We start from the raw sequence: 17,879 nt of genomic DNA on the forward strand, positions 1-17,879 counted from the left end.
AATAATCTTCAAATCCCCCACCACTACCCCGAGTCTTATATTACTTACTTGGAACCACAGTTTTTGCCTTTAAATTTGTGGTAGCGATGCACCTTAGTGTGTTTCATTGACAAACTAGAAGACCCTTAATGTGAAAAGCACTGAGTTACTGCCTATCTTGCTCTCGGTGCTGCCTGGTGCTCACCCTGTAATTTTAGAGAAGAGGGGAGAGTCCGTAGTCGGGTTCCTGACAGTGGCCTCCATAAATCTAGAGAGACCTGCCAAATGAAGGCATGAAAATATTTTTAAAGTATTTTTGCTGTTCTCCATTGGCCAATTTAGTGTTTCAAAATAGATTTGTTATGACAAACTTGCCTTTCTTGATCATGAAGGTATTTGGGATGTTAAAATTTGACTACTCGTCTTGGTTACGCTATTCTTTCGTGTTCTGGGATTACATCAATTGAGATGAGAGCTAGTTGTATGCTGATTGGCAAAAGAACACGAGGTTTAAATTTTGCTTTGGAGAAGAAACAGCCAAGATAATTAAGAATTGACTGCTGTTCAAAGGTGAACATAAATAGTTCATGATATAGGTGTTTTGTTTAAGACAGATTCTGAGAGTACCTTCTGGCCCTCTGTTGAATGTACATTTCTGTACGATAACCAGAAACTCTGCTTTCTTAAAAATTGTTTATCTAAAGTCACATTTATTAAAAACGTCTGGATTGATCAGAAGGATTTCAGTGACAGCAGAGCTTTTTATAATGAAATGATAACTGAGGAATAGCGCTTGCTTTATACCTTTCTATGACCTTTCTAATTATGGCACACCAAAGGCAACCACCATTTAAAATAAAATAATTTTTTTTTTATATTCATGAGAATGTGATTTTTAAAAAGTGATTGACATTAAGCATGATCTAAACCCTAATTTTGACCTAGCAATATTTACTTCACGCTGAAAGTTTTCAAAGGCGGTCCTAACAATAACAGCAATGATATTTTTACACTGTCTCTTCAAAAAATGATCAAGTGGCTACGTTGCTAGGAGCAGTAGTACCCATAGATAGTTTGGCGTAGAATATGAAGGTTAAATATTCAAGTGTGTTCTCTTTGTGAATAAAGTTATTCTTTAACATACTAGACAGTTTGTGTTACAGAATCATAGAACCCCAATCAGTGTTGCTTTAAAAAAGGTTTTTGGTACACAAGAGGATAGGTACACACAACTAAATAAAATGAAGTAAATTACATTTATAAAAAATATAATCTAAAAAATAATCTGTCCCAACATGATTGAAAGCTGACTTTTGGACATGGATTTTTTTGTTTGTGGTTCTCAGAAGTCATTTCCTCTTATTTTTCTGACAGTATACCATGTTTAGCAGCCTGTTAAAAACAACAAACCTTTCATCAACTGGTATTCTTTTTCCTTATTTTTTTAGAACTCAGTGGATCGGTGGGGAAAATGTTGCTTGTCCTGGGTCCTGGGCTGTAGGAAGAAGATACCAAAGGCAAAGTACATGCACCTGGCGCAGGAGCTCTTGGTTGATCCAGAATGGCCACCCAAACCTCAAACAACCACAGAAGCTAAGGCTTTATTTAAAGAGAATGGATCCTGTCAAACCAGCACGGCAACATAGCAATGAGTCGGTCTCAGCGGTATGCTGACAGCAGTGTTCAGGAGAGTGTAACTTCGTGACTTTCTGACCCTGTGTGTCAGAATACCAGTTCACTTTATGTCCCTTGTGATCTTTAGGGTTTAGTACCTGATTTCAGAGCCTTTTTTTGTTTCTTTGTTAGTTGGCTTAAAACAAAAAAGTACTTGCCCTGTCATGTCAGTTAATCCATCTGTAAAGTCCTGTAATCTTCATTCACTAACTCTAAATATTATATACATTTCCAGCCTTTCTTGATCGTCACCCTCGTGACAAAAGAAAGTGGTAATTGGTGGGTGTGTAGACATGAGCTCTTGAGGATTGGCTAAGCCCTTTAAATTTGTTTTCATAACCCTCTTACTAGGAAAAGCCATTGTTTACATACAGACCTTAAATTTGTGATGAATAAAAATGAAATGGGTGTGAATTAACCTCTCGTGAAAACAGGTCGAAAACTTGTTTTCATTTGGTTCCAGTATTTCTTCCAAAGGGTTCTGTGCAGATACACTAGGCCTTTTAATAGCCTGGAGTTAGGATTAAGATTATATGATGTGGCTGATAGAACAACTCAGGTAATTTCCACTTATGCTTTTATACTTTCTGTACAGACTGCCTGGGTTTTATTTTTTAATCAGCAAGGTGCTTCACTGCCTTCTTTTGATGTCTCTCAAAGCTGTTAAATGGATCTTGTGCGGTATACGGCACCAGTAGCGTAGTTTCCTTCAGTTCAGTGACACGGACCTTTTTCACTAGGACAGATGGTTCTTTTGTCAGTAGATACAGATCTGTCATTCTAATATCTTTTCATGCCTGTATAGTTTTTGTTTATGTTCTTCTTCAGGTTTTATATTATTTTGAATGTCATTTTCTTTACTACTTATACCTTTTTAATTACTGAAAGACATGGGATGATAGTGAGGGTCTTCTTTTTAGTTTCTTGGCTTTTCCTTTAAGATTTTTAAGGTTTGGTCTATGTCTCCTGTTTAAAAGAGGCTTAAAAAAAAAAAAGAAAAGTGGATTTGAGATGCTGTTTTTTCAAAGCAATGTGAACTTGGTGGCAGTTTGTTTTATGCCATTAGGTGGCGCCAGATGCCAGCTCTTACCTATTGTAAGAAAAAAAAAAAGGTAGACTGGATAAAATAGGTGTTTACAAATGAGCACGTTTGGTTGTGGAAATTCTGAGAGGAAAAAAAAATCGAGGGACTAAAGTCAAAGAATAAGCATTCATTGAGCCAAAAGAAATGTGGAAAATATTTTTCACCTTTCTGTTTTGTCTAATTAATGTTTAAAATGCAAACAAAGTGAGAGTCACTTTTAAAATGCCTTCTATAGGTAGGATCCAGCAGTTTGGCAAAGCCCACAGTTATGATAACCACAGAAAACTAGCGTTGCTGTAAAATGGCCATATGCTGTTGAAACTATGTTACCCTGTGCTCTTCCTAGACAGTAGCACGCTCATGCTTCCCACTTCTAGCTGATCATTATTTTTCTTGATGTACAGAAGTAATTTCACCAAATGTCATCCAGAACAGTAGGGCCAGTTGGTTCTCATTCTTTATGCTGCAAAGACCTGAATAATGTTTGGTAACTGTAGAAAAAATGTAAGTTACACTCAGGATCACTGCTATTGCTGTTGCCACTGATTGTTACAAAAAACTATAATCGAAGTTTTCCATCCAAAAGCATAAAACAGTATCAGTACACATTAGATTAGAAAACTTTTTCCCGTGAATGGTTCTACAAAGCTATGCATCTTAGACCTCTTGAGCTGTGGATTAGCACCATTTTCTAGAGCTACTCAATCTCTTGATAGTTTTATAATTTCCATATTCTTTTTCAGTATGTACAGGTGTTAATTCATTAGTCATTTCCCGGAATTGGACATTTTATTCTTTGGTTTAAATATGGAAGCATCTAATTAAAATAATTGCTCAGTAGCAGCTTAAAAATAAAATTATCAAATTGTATGTCACATCTTCAAGAGCGTGGTCATTAAGCAGCTGTTTTTGAAGTTCCTCCCCCACTTACTTTGAAACGTTTGGGGTTTGTAAGGGTTTTATATTTCATCTGTCCTTACTGTTTTCAAAGGAGCGAGGCATTTAGGTAGCTGGGCATCTGTAGGAAGGTCGGTTTTGAACATAGACAAGGTGGGTTGCTTAAGATGTGATTGAACGCTTCCAGAATGCCATGTGAAGAATGTCTGTGAATCCAGGTGTGGGTCCTGCCCAGTACCGCAGACGGACCGGGTCTTCTCTGTGTAGGTCACCAGTACGTAGTCATTTCAATTCTGAATCTCACATTAAATTATTTGAGTGTATACAGACCTAAATTTTAAAAATTTGTATATATATTATTTTGATGTATTGATAAATATTGCTGATTTAAATTTTATTTATGCACATACTTAAAGGACAGAAATGTCTGGGAAAGGTAATGGTTAAATAATGATATGTAACTTTTTAACTTTTTAAATAAATAACAAGATTTTTAATGTGTATCTCCCTCAGGGTTGTTTAAAGTTTGTGTTGTTTTTTCTCCTTCCCTCCAATGTAAATAGTGGTAACTCTGTGTTTTGTATCTTCTAGCACCAACTGCTGTAAGGCAACGCTGCAAATAAAGCTTGAAAAAAAGTGGCTAAGCCAACAGAAAATGAATACTTTTTATATTAGTTTTATAACCCTCAAATTTGAAAGCTTCCCAAGTTGCACTGGCGTTTAAATAAAACTGTTGCAGTTTTTACTCTTTTTGTTTCATTTTCTGTGTATGGACGTGCTGCACAGTTTTCAAAGCATGGTAAATAATATATCATGATGTTTATGTGGCCTGTCCAAAAACAGTTACAGATACAGCATCCAGAGAAGAGCCACAGCCAAGCTTTAGGAAGCATGCTGAGATTAGAGGCATGCAATTTTGACACATCTAAAAATCCTTTTTTTTGTGTGTGTATTTACTGTGGGAGGTGGTTGGGGACTTCTGAAAAATAAGAGGGATGTTAATTTTTGTATAGTCTGTGGGCATACACCTATTTTTAATGTAATAAAATTTGGTAATTATGTGCACATTTAATGAATAAAAGAGCAACTTCTTTCTGTTATGATTTGTGAATTCCCTAAGACCATGGGTTTTTTTAAGTAACTTTATATCAGAAATGATACTGCATCTTTATATTTTTTAAAGTGTATTGCTGCTCAAGAATGGTACCCTGTTGTCAAAAAGGCATACATTCATAATTGTACATTCAACCCTGTAAATAACCGTATGAAATCTTTTTTTTGATTGAAGCTATTCAGAATAAAAGTTTAAATGAATGAAAAACAGTTTGTTTTTTTTTTTCCCTGACTTCATACATTTGTTTGCCTTTTACTTATGTGAATGTTGCCATCTGGATTTATTTTCCTTATTAATACTTCCCTATTTCCTTCTTTTTAAACTTTGGATTTTTCTGTTATTTTTTGATCATGATAAGATACACATATAACACGAGTTTGCCATGTTAACCATTTTTAAGTGTGCAATTCGGTGACATTGATTACTTTTCCAGTGTCGTACAACCATCACCACCATCTGCTTCCAGAGGGCTGCTTTGCCCCAAACAGAAGTTCTGCACCTTCCCCATTCTCCTACCTCCTTCCAGCCCCTGGTAACCTCTAATCTACTGTATGGCTCTATGAATTTGCCTATTCTCAATATTTCATGTGAGTGGACTTATACAATATTTGTCCCTTTGTGACTGGCTTCAAGTTTTCAAGTCTCATTTATGGTGTGGCATGGATCAGTCCTTCCATCCTTTTTATGGCTGAACAATTCTCCATTCTGTGTGTATACCACATTTTGTTTACTCATTCGTCTGTTGGTAGACACTTGGGTTGTTTCCACCTTTGGGCTATGGTGAATAATAATGCTGTGAGCACTGGCGTACAAGCATCCGAGTCCTTGTTTTCAATTCCTTTAGATATATATCGGAAACCCTGGTTGCATAGTGGTTAAGAGCTACGGCTGCTAACCAAAAGGCCGGCAGTTCGAATCCACCAGGCGCTCCTTGGAAACCCTGTGAGGCAGTTCTACTCTGGCCTGTAGGGTTGCTGTGAGTCAGAATTGACTCGACAGCAGTGGGTCTGGGTTTGATATATATCTAGAAGTGGAATTGCTGAGTCATGCGATAATTCTGTGTTTAACTTTTTGAGGAACTGCCAAACGTTTCTTCAGTGGCTATACCATTTTACTTCCCACCAGCAATGTACAAAGGCTATCAGTTGCTCCACATCCTTGCCAGCAGTTTCTTTTCCATTTTTGTGGTTTTTTATAGCCATCCTACTGGGTGTGAAGTGGTATCTCATTGTGGTTTCGCTTTGCATTTTCGTAATGACCAATGACATTGCGCATCTTTTCATGTGCTTCCTGGCCATTTTTATGTCTTCTTTGGAGAAATGTTTATTCAAAATGTCTACTCAAGTCCTTTGCCCGTTTTCTTTTAATTGGAGTGTGTTTGTTTTTGTTGTTGAGTTGTAGGAGTTCTTTATATATTCTGGATATTAATATCACATGTATGATTTGCAATTATTTTCAACCATTCTGTGGGTTGTCTTTTCATTCTCTTGGTATTGTCCTTTGCTCGTGATACCATTGAAATTTCATGTGTTTTTGGATGGATTTTTCCATTTCTACAAAAAAAAAAAAAAACCATTGCAATTTTGCTAGAGATTGCATTGAATCTGTATATCATTTTGGGTAGTATTGTTATCTTAACAATACTGAGTCTTAACAATCAATGAACATGGCATGTTTTCACTTAGTTAGGTCTTCTTTAATTTCTTCCAGCAAATTTTTATAGTTTTTAGCCTACAAGCCTTAGTCTTCCTTAGCTAAATCTATTCCTAAGTATTTTATTCTTTTTGCTGCTATTGTAAACAGAATTGTTTTCTTGGTTTCCTTTTTGGGTTGTTTATTGCTACTGTATGGAAATACACTATACAGTTTTTGTGTGTTGAATTAGTTTAACTCCAAGGTTTTTTTGTTTTTTCCTTTTGTGTGTGTGTGGATTCTTTAGGGTTTTCTAGATATAAGATCATGTCATCTGTGAATGGAAATAGTTTTCTTCCTTTCCAATCTGGTTATCATTTATTTCTCTTGCCTAGTTGCTCTGGCTAGAACTTCTAATACAGTATTGAATAGAAGTGGAGAAAGTGAGTATCCTTGTCTTGTTCCTGATCGTAGGACAAAAGCTTTCAGCATCACCATGATGTTAGCTGTGGGTTTTTCATATATGGCCTTTGTCATGTTGAAGTTCTATTCCTAGTTTATTGAGGGCGTTGGATTTTGTCAGATGTTTTTTCTGCATCAAGACGATCATGGGGGCTTTTTCCCTTCATTGTATTAACTTTCTAATGTTGAACCACCCTTGTATTCCTGGTATAAATCTCACTTGATCATGATGTATAATCCTTTTTATATGCTGCTGAATTTGGTTTGTTAGTATTTTGTTGAGGATTTTTTGCATCTATATTCACAAGTGATATTGGCCTATAGTTTTCTTCTAGTGTCTTTGTTGGCTTCAGTAACTTTGGATTTTTAAAGGAAATAAAGTACAACATTCCACATATTGCATCCTGTCCATGACAATCCCATGGAAACCTATCAGCCTGACACAGGGTAGAGCCAGTTTTCAGTGGTAGGAGCTGTGAGCCGGAGACCTGGTGGTGCAGTGGTAAAGAGCTCAGCTGCCAGCCAAAAGGTGGGCGGTTCAAATCCACCAGCTGCTCCTTGGAAAACCCTATTTGGCAATTCCACCCTATTCTATAAGGTCGCTATGAGTCGCAGTCAGCTGGACAGCAACAGGTTTGGTTTTGATGTTTTAGCTATGAGGGAAGTGGTGAAATACAGGACTAGAGACTTATAATCGAGTAATAGTTGGTAGGATCGAACCAAAAGCTAATAGCAAGACGTAAGTTTGAAATGAAGTGCCTTTGATAGATATGGGTACAAAAAGAGTATTCCAAGAAGAGAGAAACAGTGGAGCTAACTAATGGCACTGAGGGAAGGCAGACTTTGTGTTGGACCGTTGTGCTTAGGTAGGGGGTATTTGTAGGGTATCACAAGTTCTACAGGAGGCGGGTATCCTTTGGTATGGGGGCAAGGTGGGTGGCTGTGGTGTGATGGACTAGGTGGTGCACAGGCCTGGTTTGAGCTCAAGTTCTTACAAGTCACTGTGGTTTGTGCAGCATCTGATCACGTCCTCATAGCTTGCTGGTGTGGGCACAGCTCTGCATGTTTCGCCTTCCGCTTCCCTACATCACAGGTGCTGTATTCTGAATGTATATTGCAGGAAGGGGCCGAGGCAGTTCTAGGAGCTTGAGTTAAACTCTCCCTTTTAAACGTTGGGATTGTGGTGACTCTGTTAGTGCAGAGATGCCTGCTGCGCCCTGGCCTTTGAGTCCCCCTTCCCCCAGTGGAGGAAAAAAAGCCTATCTCATCCCGGCAGACGCCCGCTTGTGAATGACCAAGCCTTAGATTGGGGCTCTGTGACTTACACAGCAGCTATCGCTTGAGGACAACAGATTTCTAACCTGTTTCATGAATCCAAAGGACTTGAAACGCTGGAGCCATCTACTTCATTGCTCAAGATTGTTCTCAGTACCTAATTGCTCAGTGGTGGCTTAACAGTGGTCCACCGCTCTCTGCAACTTCTATACCCTCCCCTTTCCCTTTCTGGGCACTCAGAAGGCCCAGCTCTCTTCAAAGAACAAAGCTGGGATGCCGCTCTGACGGAGGGTCTTGCTGGGGAACTAGGCCAAAGGAGCTTTATCGGAATTTGACCAAGTCTTACTCCGCTTCATAGTCCTTCCCAGCCTGCTGTACGGTGTTGGCTCCTGGTATTCTCACGGGCAAGAGGTCTTTCACTTGGTGTGCTTATGTGTGATTGGCGCACCAGATCACCTGCTCTGGGCTGTGGTGTTGCCTCCTTGATCAGAACTAAGAGACCTCCCACAATACCTGGTAGAGGCTCTTCTCTGCAGTTTAGGACTGCACAACTTATAATGATCATTTCCATCAGCTCAACATTTATTGGGCTCTGACTGCATTTGGCTGTATCAAAGGTTGGCTGGATCCCAGTGCTGTTTCTACAACACCTGCAAATGTCCTGGGTTTGGGGACTTCGTTCTCAGCCAAGTTAAAATTATATAAGGACCACTTCTGCTGTATCAGTGCACTCAGTTATTCCAAAGGTGAGTATTTATTCTTTTGCAAGTCAAGCTTTGACCTTCCTTCCCCAGCCCTGGTGGCACAGTGGTTAAGAGCTCAGGCTGCTAACCAAGAGGCCCGCAGTTGGAACCCACCAGCCACTCCTCGGAAACCCTGTGGGGCAGTTCTGCTCTGTCCTATAGGGTTGCTGTGAGTTGGAAATGGCTCAACAACAATGGGTTTGGTGTTGTTTTTTTAAATACTGTATTCTTACCTGACATTTTACTTATATGCTGTCATTTTATTTTCCCGTCTAAATCACTTTTATTTTTGCATCCATTAAAAAAAAAAAATACATGTTTTTTTTTTTTTTTATTCAAACCTTATAAAAGTATACAAGGAGTCTACCTATTCCTCACCCAATCCCAGATTTCTCTCTTGAGGGCGAATGCTAAAGTTTCTTGGGTGTGTCATTCCAGAAAAAAAATCTGTAGAAGTCCTTACATGAGTATGTTTTAAAAAACGCTACCGAAGTAAGGGTCCGTTTTAGGTGCGACACTGCCCTTGCCTTAGGCCCTTCAGTACATCTTAGAAATTGTTAACGTCAGCACTTGCAACTCAGCTTTTTTCTTTTTAAAGTCTGCAAAGCCTCCCATTGCTCAGACGTTCTGTAATATAAACAACTAATTCCCTATTGTTGGTCATTTAGGTTTTCAATTTTTTCTGTTGCAAGCAGTACTGTAATAAACGTTTTTGTGCCCCCCCTTTTTTTATTGTGTTTAAGTGAAAGTTTACAAATCAATCCTCGCTATATACTCCTAGCTGCTCTCCCCCAATGAGACAGCACACTCCTCCTCTCCACCCTGTATTCCCTGTGTCCATTGAGCCAGCTCCTGTCCCTCTCTGCCTTCTCTCACCTCCAGAGATTGTGCCCATATCTTAATGAATATATCCAGAGGGTATATTTTTAGCAGTGGAACTGCCGGACAAAGGGTATGTGCATTTTAAGTTTCACTGATACTACTAGATTTTCTTCCAGAAGGCTTGCACCGATTTATATTTGCACTAGTGTAATATGAGAATGCTTATTTCCTCACAATGAATAGAACACTAGATACTATCAGACTTTAAACATTAAAAGGTTATGTCAATGTGGTGTAGGTGCAGGGATGGTCAAATAGAGCCCAGAAACAGGCCCACACATTCATGAGATGCTGATTTATGACTCTGCTGACTTTGCAGCTCAGTGGAGGAAGAAGGAATTTATATATTTACTTTCTTAATAAATGGGGCCCAGACAGCTGATTATCCTAATGGAGAGAAATACGATTGGACTCTTGACTCACATGATGTACAAAAATCAATTCCTAGGTGAATTAAAGACCTAAACGCTAAGAACAGAAAACTATAAAACCTAATGGGGCAATATAGGAGAACATTTCTGACATGGCAGGAGGGAAGGAATTAAATTAATAGGCAGAAAAAGTGCAAATCATAAAAGTGATAGCTTTGCCTATATTAAAACTTCTCTCCATCAAAAGACACCATAAAAAAAGTGAAAAGACAAACCACAAATTGGGAGAACGTATTTGTAACATTTGTAACTGACAAAGGGTTAGTAGCCAGAATATATAAAGAATGCCTACAAATCTTTTTTTTTTTTTTTAAGATACAGGCATAGGTGTTTTGATGATAGAAAAATAGGCAAAAGAAAACTTATTTCTCAAAAGATGAAACATAGGTGGTCCTTAAATATATGAACCAACCAAGCCAAACCCATTACTATGGAATTGATTCTGACTCATAGTGGCCCTACAGGACAGAGTAGAACTGCCTCATAGGATTTCCAAGGCTGTAAATCTTTATGGAAACAGACTGCCACGTTTTTCTCCCACAGAGGGTTGGTCAGTGGGTTCAAACCACCGACCTTTCTGTTAAGAGCTGAAAGCTTAGCCATTATGCCACCAGGGCACCTTCAAATACATGAAGAGGTGCTGAAACTCATCATTAAATGGGGAAATGAACAATGAAAACCATTTCATACCAGAATGGCAAAAATCAAATTGAAAAGCTCATCAAATACCGACTGTGGGAAAGGGTATGAAACACAGGAACTCACGTACATGGCGGGTAGCAGCATAAGTCGGTACAACCGCTTTGGAAAGAGATTGATGTGCCCAAGTGAAATTGAACATGCACACACCCTTCAACCTAGCAATGCCACTATTCAACATGCCCAAGTACGTTCTTAGCATTATTTTTCTTAAAAGGAAAAAAAAAACGAGTGGAGAACTGGGGAAATGTGGCATAAAAAGGAAGACCCAAAGGAAGCGTGGCCCATGTAGGGGTATGGCTGCTGCCATGATCCAAACGCATCACTTGGCTTTTCTAGGACCACAGTTACAGTGAGCCCTTTATGGAAAAACCCTCTCCCTCCTGCTATTCTGTCAGTGTTGACAGTGGGACTCAGGTTATATCTCCTTTTCATTTTGCAAGTATTCGTCATTAAAAACCAGGATATGCCCTCAGAGATAAGAGGCCTTTCCATGACTTTTATTCTGGTAAAGTCTTTATCCTCAGGATGCAAGGCTACCTCCCTCTTCCTCTGGAAAGTGCCAAATCATATGCAAAACTCCAAGCCTTTCTGTTGCATTGGGGTGCAGCACTGTTTCAGGTAAGGCCAAATATTTTTTAAAATTAGGATAGGAAATTGGAGGACGAGGTGAATTCTGTGTGCATAAGAACAAAATTATAGGCAATAATTGTGCATAATTATGCTTGGGAAACATTGTTCTGGTAGATTAGAATTACTGTGTATACTTCACAGGTAATTCAATGCCATGAGTATGAAGTTTCATTAAACATCTCAGAAATTTTTTGTTATTTTATGGCTCAGTCAGAAACACCACCCCCTAGTTCTAGCTGTGTGACCGTGGGTAAATTACTTAACCTTTCTGTACCTGTTTCCTCCTCTGTGAATTGGGGATAATAATAGTACTTAACTTCACAGGGTTCTTGTAAGCATTAAGTGAATTAATAATATAAAAGTGCTGAGAACAATGTATGGCATAAAGTGATAAGTATTATTACCCGCTCTTCTCAGCTTGGAGCCCTGGCGGCGCAGTGGTTAAGAGCTCAGCAGCTAACGAAGGTTGCCAGTTCGAATCCACCAGCTGCTCCTTGGAAGTCCTATGGGGGTGGTTCTACTCTGCCCTATAGGGTCACTATGAGTTGGAATTGGCAAGGTTTCCCGCCCTCCGCCCCCCAGCTTGGCCAGTTAACTGAGGGTGTTCACTGTTTTGGGGTGTTGACTGTTTTTGCTGAAGTTGGTGCTGCAGAAATAGCACTATTGTAATAAACAGAATCTGGCTGTGGTGTCTGCTGTTTTAACGGACTTTGCTCTTCCCTCCACGGCTTGGCTATAGCCAACTCTGAGCTGTTTTCACAGTGGGCACTGCTTCGTGATGTCTGTGAACTTAAATGTGAGAATGATTATTTTAAATAATGGGGTCACTATGAGTCGGAATCGGCTGGAGGGCAATGGTTTGGGACTTCAGGTAAAGCCTTGACCTATGTTTAAAAGTATTGGTTAAAGCGAAGGACTGCTAACGGAAAGGTTGGTTCGAAACCACCAGTGAGAAAGATGGCGGCAGTCTGCTTCCCTAAAGATTTACAGCCTTGGAAACCTTACGGGGTCGCTATAAGTCTGAATCGACTTGACGGCAGGGGGCTTTTTTGGTTTAAAAGTATTGGCTTTTCCATAGAGTGAAAACACTTTTATTTCAATGCTTGAAAATCAACAAAAGAATGAGACCTCATAGTGTAGAACGCATGTCTTTTCACCACCCCGGGAAATCTACACGCAGAAGAAAAGGGGGAGGCTTATTATCTGTGTTTGGACAACAAAGTTAGTGATAATCCTGGTGAAACGGTTGTGCCTCTGCAAAATTTTCAGGCTTACAAGAGCCAATATGTGCTTAAACGCCCTTGTCCGCTGCCTTTTCAGACATGCTGAGGACGAGCCTGCTGTGCGTGATGCTCGGGCTCCTACCGGCCCAGCCCTTCCCCTGCCCACCAGGCTGCTTGTGTGTCCTCCGGGACGCCGTGCGGTGCTTCGGGGGCAGCGTGGCGCGCATCTCCACGCTCGGCCTCCCCACCAACCTCACGCACATTCTGCTCTTCGGCATGGACCGCGGCGCCTTGCAGAACGACAGTTTCAGCGGCATGACGGTCCTGCAGCGCCTGATGTTCTCAGACAGCCACATTTCCAACATTGCCCCCGGCACCTTCAACGACTTGATAAAACTAAAAACCCTGCGGTTGTCGCGCAACAGAATCACTCATCTTCCGGGTGCGCTATTGGATAAGATGGTGCTCCTGGAACAGTTGTTTCTGGACCACAATGCGCTAAGGAGCATTGACCAAAATATGTTTCAGAAGCTGGTTAACCTCCAGGAACTCTTTCTGAACCAGAATCAACTAGCTTTTCTTCCTGCCCGTCTCTTCACAAATCTGGGGAAACTGAAAGTGTTGGATTTATCGGGAAACACTTTGACCCACTTGTCCAAGGGGTTACTTGGAACACAGGCTAAGCTTGAGAAACTCCTGCTCCACTCGAACCAGCTGACCTCTCTGGATTCGGGGCTGTTGGATAGCTTGGGCGCCCTGGTGGAGCTGCAGCTCGACAGAAATCGCATCCGATCCATCGCACAGGGTGCTTTCGACCATCTTGGAAATCTGAGCTCTTTGACCCTTTCCAGAAACCACCTCAAGAGTCTGCCCTCTGCCCTCTTTCTTCACGCGCACAATTTGACTCTCTTGACCCTGTTTGAGAACCCGCTGGAGGAGCTCCCCGAGGTGCTCTTTGGGGAGATGGCCGGCCTGCAGGAGATGTGGCTGAACCGAACCCGGCTCCGCACTCTGCCGGCCGCCGTCTTCCGCAACCTGAGCGGCCTGCAGGCCTTAGGAGTGACTCGGAGCCCGCTCCTGAGCGCGCTCCCCGAGGGAGCCTTCCGGGGCCTCGGCGAGCTGCGGCTGCTCGCCCTGCACAACAACCGGCTGCAGACGCTGCCCCGCGCGCTCTTCCGCAACCTCAGCCGCTTGGAGAAGGTCCAGCTCGACCACAACGAGTTGGAGACCCTGCCTGGCGACGTATTTAGGGCTCTGCCCCAGCTGACGGAGGTCCTGCTAGGGCACAATCCGTGGCGCTGCGACTGTGACCTGTGGCCATTCCTGGGGTGGCTGCGGCAGCACTCAGACCTTGTGGGCCGAGCCGAGCCCCCGCGGTGTCGCTGGCCTGGGCAGCGCGCGGGCCTGCCGCTCTGGGCCCTGCCGGAGGGTGCACCGGCGTGCTCAGGCACCCAGGGGCCGCCTCTCCATCCTCCTGCGGAGGACGCCTCTGAAGTCCTCACCGACTCGGCCCTGCCCAGTGGCTCTCTGCTCTCCGCCCACCCTGCTTGGGTGCCTAACAGCTCAGAACCCTGGGCGTGGGCCCAACTGGTGGCCAGGGGCAAACGGGAAGACCATAGCTTGTTCTGGGGTCTTTATTTTCTGCTTTTAGCCATCCAGGCCATAATAACTGGGGTCATTGTGTTTGCTATGATTAAAATCGGCATACTCTTCAAAAACTTAATCAGAGAGAGGGTTGTTTGAGTCAATGGGGAAACCTTACAATTATATAAAGGCGGCTCTGGGAAGAATCCAGGCAGGCTGCTTGCTACTACGGCTGTGGTCTTCCTGTCCTTCCTCCCCCTCTCCCTGCTCCTTCTCCCCTTTCTTTTTCTCCTCGTCCTCCTCCTTGTTTCCCTTCTCCTCCTGTCCCTTCTCCGATCCCCTTCTTCTCTCCCTCCCCATCTTGCTTTCACCCCCCAATTCCCTCAGCCCTGTCTCGCCTCTTCCCTGCCCCCAACTAACCTTTACTGTTTGTAAACCCCTGACGCTTGCTCGTTTCTGCCTGCTCCTCTGTTGGGCTCCTGGGGGAACGGACTGTGTCTGGCCCACCCTGTGCCCACTGGGCCGGTGGGAAGGGGATGTGTCTGGTGTGTGTAGCCAATGAAAGAACCCACTCCAAGGTGGGGCTAGCTCATGGACATCTCATGTTTGTGAGATGAATGAATCAATAAAAAAAAAATCAACATACATGACCCAAGTGACGATGGTTTTTCCTGGGGGGAAAGGATAAATTGTTCTGTATCTACTTTTATTTGAAAGGGAGCTAACACGTTCTTTGAGTTGCTCTCTCTTGTCCTGTTTTTCTCACTTTCTGTGTCTGACCAGTGGGCTGTTTGGAGGAACTCAGCATTGCATTCATTCAGGGTAGGCCTTGTCTGTGACCAGCCATCCCTCCAGGAGCTCAGGACCCAGTGGCGTCACTGCCAGCTGTCAGGGCTGGGCACCAGGGCAGCACTAAGGAGCAGCCACCTGAGAGCCATGGAACAGAACACAGCGAAGAACTGAACCAACTGAAAACACTGAGCAGCGCACGCACGCACGCACCGACTCCTCATAAGTGGAGCCTTCTATGAGCTTCTGCTGGCTTTCTACATGGGGGAAACGAGTCATTTGACACTGGGTTGGCTTTCATTTCCTGGAAGTAAACGCCACCTCATTTCACGAGCATTAATGGAGCACCTAACGTGAATATAATGATAACCTTCTAGTTCATTACACCTGGCACAAGTTCTCATTTATTCTTCACACTGAAAGCGGTAACGCCCTTGTTGCTTTAGCTGAATGTATGTGCTTATGAGAGGCATTGGCTGAAGACCTGGGCTGGAGAGTTGACGTCCTGGGTTCCAATCCCAGCTCCACCCCTTACTAACTGCAGAAGGCTTTGGGCAAGACACCTAAATTTTCTAAGCCTTGATTTCCTTATCCCTAAAAGGGGACAAAACAGTCCATACCTCAGGTAGATTATGAGCTCAGAGAGTTATTGCGAGAATTAAAAACAATAAAGTATATAACGACTAGCCCAGTGCACCACATACAGGGAAGTCTCCATAAATGTCAGTTATCATTAAAGGAGCCCTGGTAGTGCAGTGGTTAAGAGCTCAGGCTGCTAACCAAAAGACCGGCAGTTCAAATCCACCAGCCACTCCTTGGAAACCCAGTGGGGCAGTTCTACTCTGTCCTATAGAGTTGCTGTGAGTCGGAATTGACTTGATGGCAACTGGTTTAGTTGTTTTTGGTATTATTTTTAAGGGATAAAACGATTATTACTGCTCTCATGATTTCTAAGGAAGAGTTTTGAGTTGGGTTTGTTGCTGTGTAGAAAGGTGAAAGCAAACTTTCAGGTAAATCAGCTTGCCTTTACCTGTGGGTGGTCTCAGCCCTGTGTGATTGGGCTCTGTGTCCAGTGGCTGCTCAGAACACCACCAGTTGGAGGCGGAGCAAGAAGAGCTGGGTTGCTGGCATTTGTAGACCACGCTCAAATGTCTCCTTCTTGGTAAAGCCTCCCCCGGCTTCCCAGACAGAATAAAACGTTCCCCGCTGTGTGTTCCTCTAGCAGTCACTAGACACCCCCCCACCCACCCACCTTGGCCCCATCACTCTTTAGGGTGTCTGTTTATATGCTCCCTTCACTGTAGGCTCCTTCACCTGACCTTGTCTTGGGTATTTCCACTGTTCCAAATTTTGAAGCTACCTACAGCATTAAAGTCCAGACTTTTTTTGATGGAATAATGACTCTAATCCTAACTGCTATGCCCTCAGGTAAGCTACATGGCTCTCCAAGCCTCAGTTTCCTTGCCTCTAGAGTAAAGATAATGTCTTTACCGTAGTGTCAAGGATGAAATGAGATGATCCATGTCAAAGAGTTAAGTTCATGCCTGGTGCACATGGAGCTCAGTAGAAGTTACCTGTTATTGTGGCTAGCTCTTTCAGAGCGCCCCGTGTTCTAATGTGTCTCAGCGCCATTGCGTATGTTCACTCATTCATTCAACAAGCATTTATTGAGCACCTACTTTTTTTTACTTTTACCAGGCTCTGTTCTAAGTAGAGTGATAGAGCAGTGGATACAACAAAGTGTGCACTTCCATGGGGTTTACATTTTGGCATGTCCCCTCCAACTAAAACATCTCCCCCAAACTCTGGGCCATTATCTTCAAACATTCAGAAAAGTGGTTACTTTTGACATCTCAACCGGCTTTATAGAATCTATATTTTGGTATACTTGCTTCAGATTTTTTTTTTTTTTTTTTAAGAAAATAAAACACAACAGGTGCTGTTGAAGCCACCTATGCAGACCTGTCCCCTGGGCTCACTCCCCTCCGTCTGTCCTTAGAGGTAACCTGCTTAATAAATGTGGTGTTTTATATCCCTGAGCACGTAGGCATGCAATCCTGATCAAGTCGAAGCAATGTTTTACATGTTCTTAAACTTTAGGTAAATAACCTTGTCTTCACTTCCGACGACTGCCGTAACAAAATACTACAAAGAACAGAAATTTGTTTTCTCACAGTTCTGGAGGCCAAAAGTCCACTGATTTACAGTGCCACTTCTGTCATTTACCAAGTTTCCATCTACGCACAGCTGAGTTCCCGGGCGCTGCAGCCTAATCCATTGGTTTGTTTGTCTATTCCTGTGTCATATTCACTGTCTTCATTATTGTAGCTTTAATAATTCTTAATATTGGGTCAACACTTCCCTTTTTTCTCCTTCGGCTTGGGTGGGTGGGAGGTGTCTTACCTGTTCTTGGCCCTTGGTAATTCTTTGCACATTTTAGGGTCAGCGTGTCAAATCCCATAGAAAAGTGTTGCTGGGATTTTGATAGGGATTACTGTGAATTTATAGGCCAATTTAGGGAAGAATCTGCATTTTTTCAAAAAAAATACATGGTGTTCTTGTTAGTAAACTTGGTTTATCTTTCCATTTATTCAGGTCTTCTTTAGTCTTTCAGTGATGTTTTGGGATTTTTCTTCCGTAAAAAGCTTGCACATATTTTGTTAGATTTAGTCCTAGGTCTTCTCTTTTTTGGGTTGCTGTTGCTATTGTCGATGATATTCTTTCTTAAAATTACATTTTCTATGTATTTATCACCAACATATATGAATGGGATTTATT

The 17,879-nt window shown here is 42.2% G+C and overlaps 2 protein-coding genes across 8 annotated transcripts in view; both read left to right on the forward strand.

The window, feature by feature from the left end:
• ATP13A3 (ATPase 13A3) overlaps window positions 1-4,379 on the forward strand; it is a 161,117-nt gene extending 156,738 nt beyond the window's left edge. For all 7 annotated transcript variants that reach the window (XM_049880065.1, XM_049880044.1, XM_049880051.1 and 4 more), the window contains one exon: window positions 1,428-4,379. In XM_049880065.1, coding sequence (XP_049736022.1) covers window positions 1,428-1,625 — 198 coding nt within the window. In that variant the 3' untranslated portion in view covers window positions 1,626-4,379. The remainder of the gene's footprint in view (window positions 1-1,427) is intronic.
• An 8,446-nt stretch (window positions 4,380-12,825) lies between these two features.
• Window positions 12,826-14,471, forward strand: GP5 (glycoprotein V platelet). Its single transcript, XM_049867067.1, has one exon. It carries the CDS (start codon window positions 12,828-12,830, stop codon window positions 14,469-14,471), a length of 1,644 nt encoding a protein of 547 aa, XP_049723024.1. The 5' UTR covers window positions 12,826-12,827.
• Window positions 14,472-17,879: the final 3,408 nt, after the last annotated feature.

Source organism: Elephas maximus, chromosome 1 (genome assembly GCF_024166365.1).
Source record: "Elephas maximus indicus isolate mEleMax1 chromosome 1, mEleMax1 primary haplotype, whole genome shotgun sequence".
In the NCBI taxonomy this organism is placed as follows: Eukaryota; Metazoa; Chordata; class Mammalia; order Proboscidea; family Elephantidae; genus Elephas; species Elephas maximus.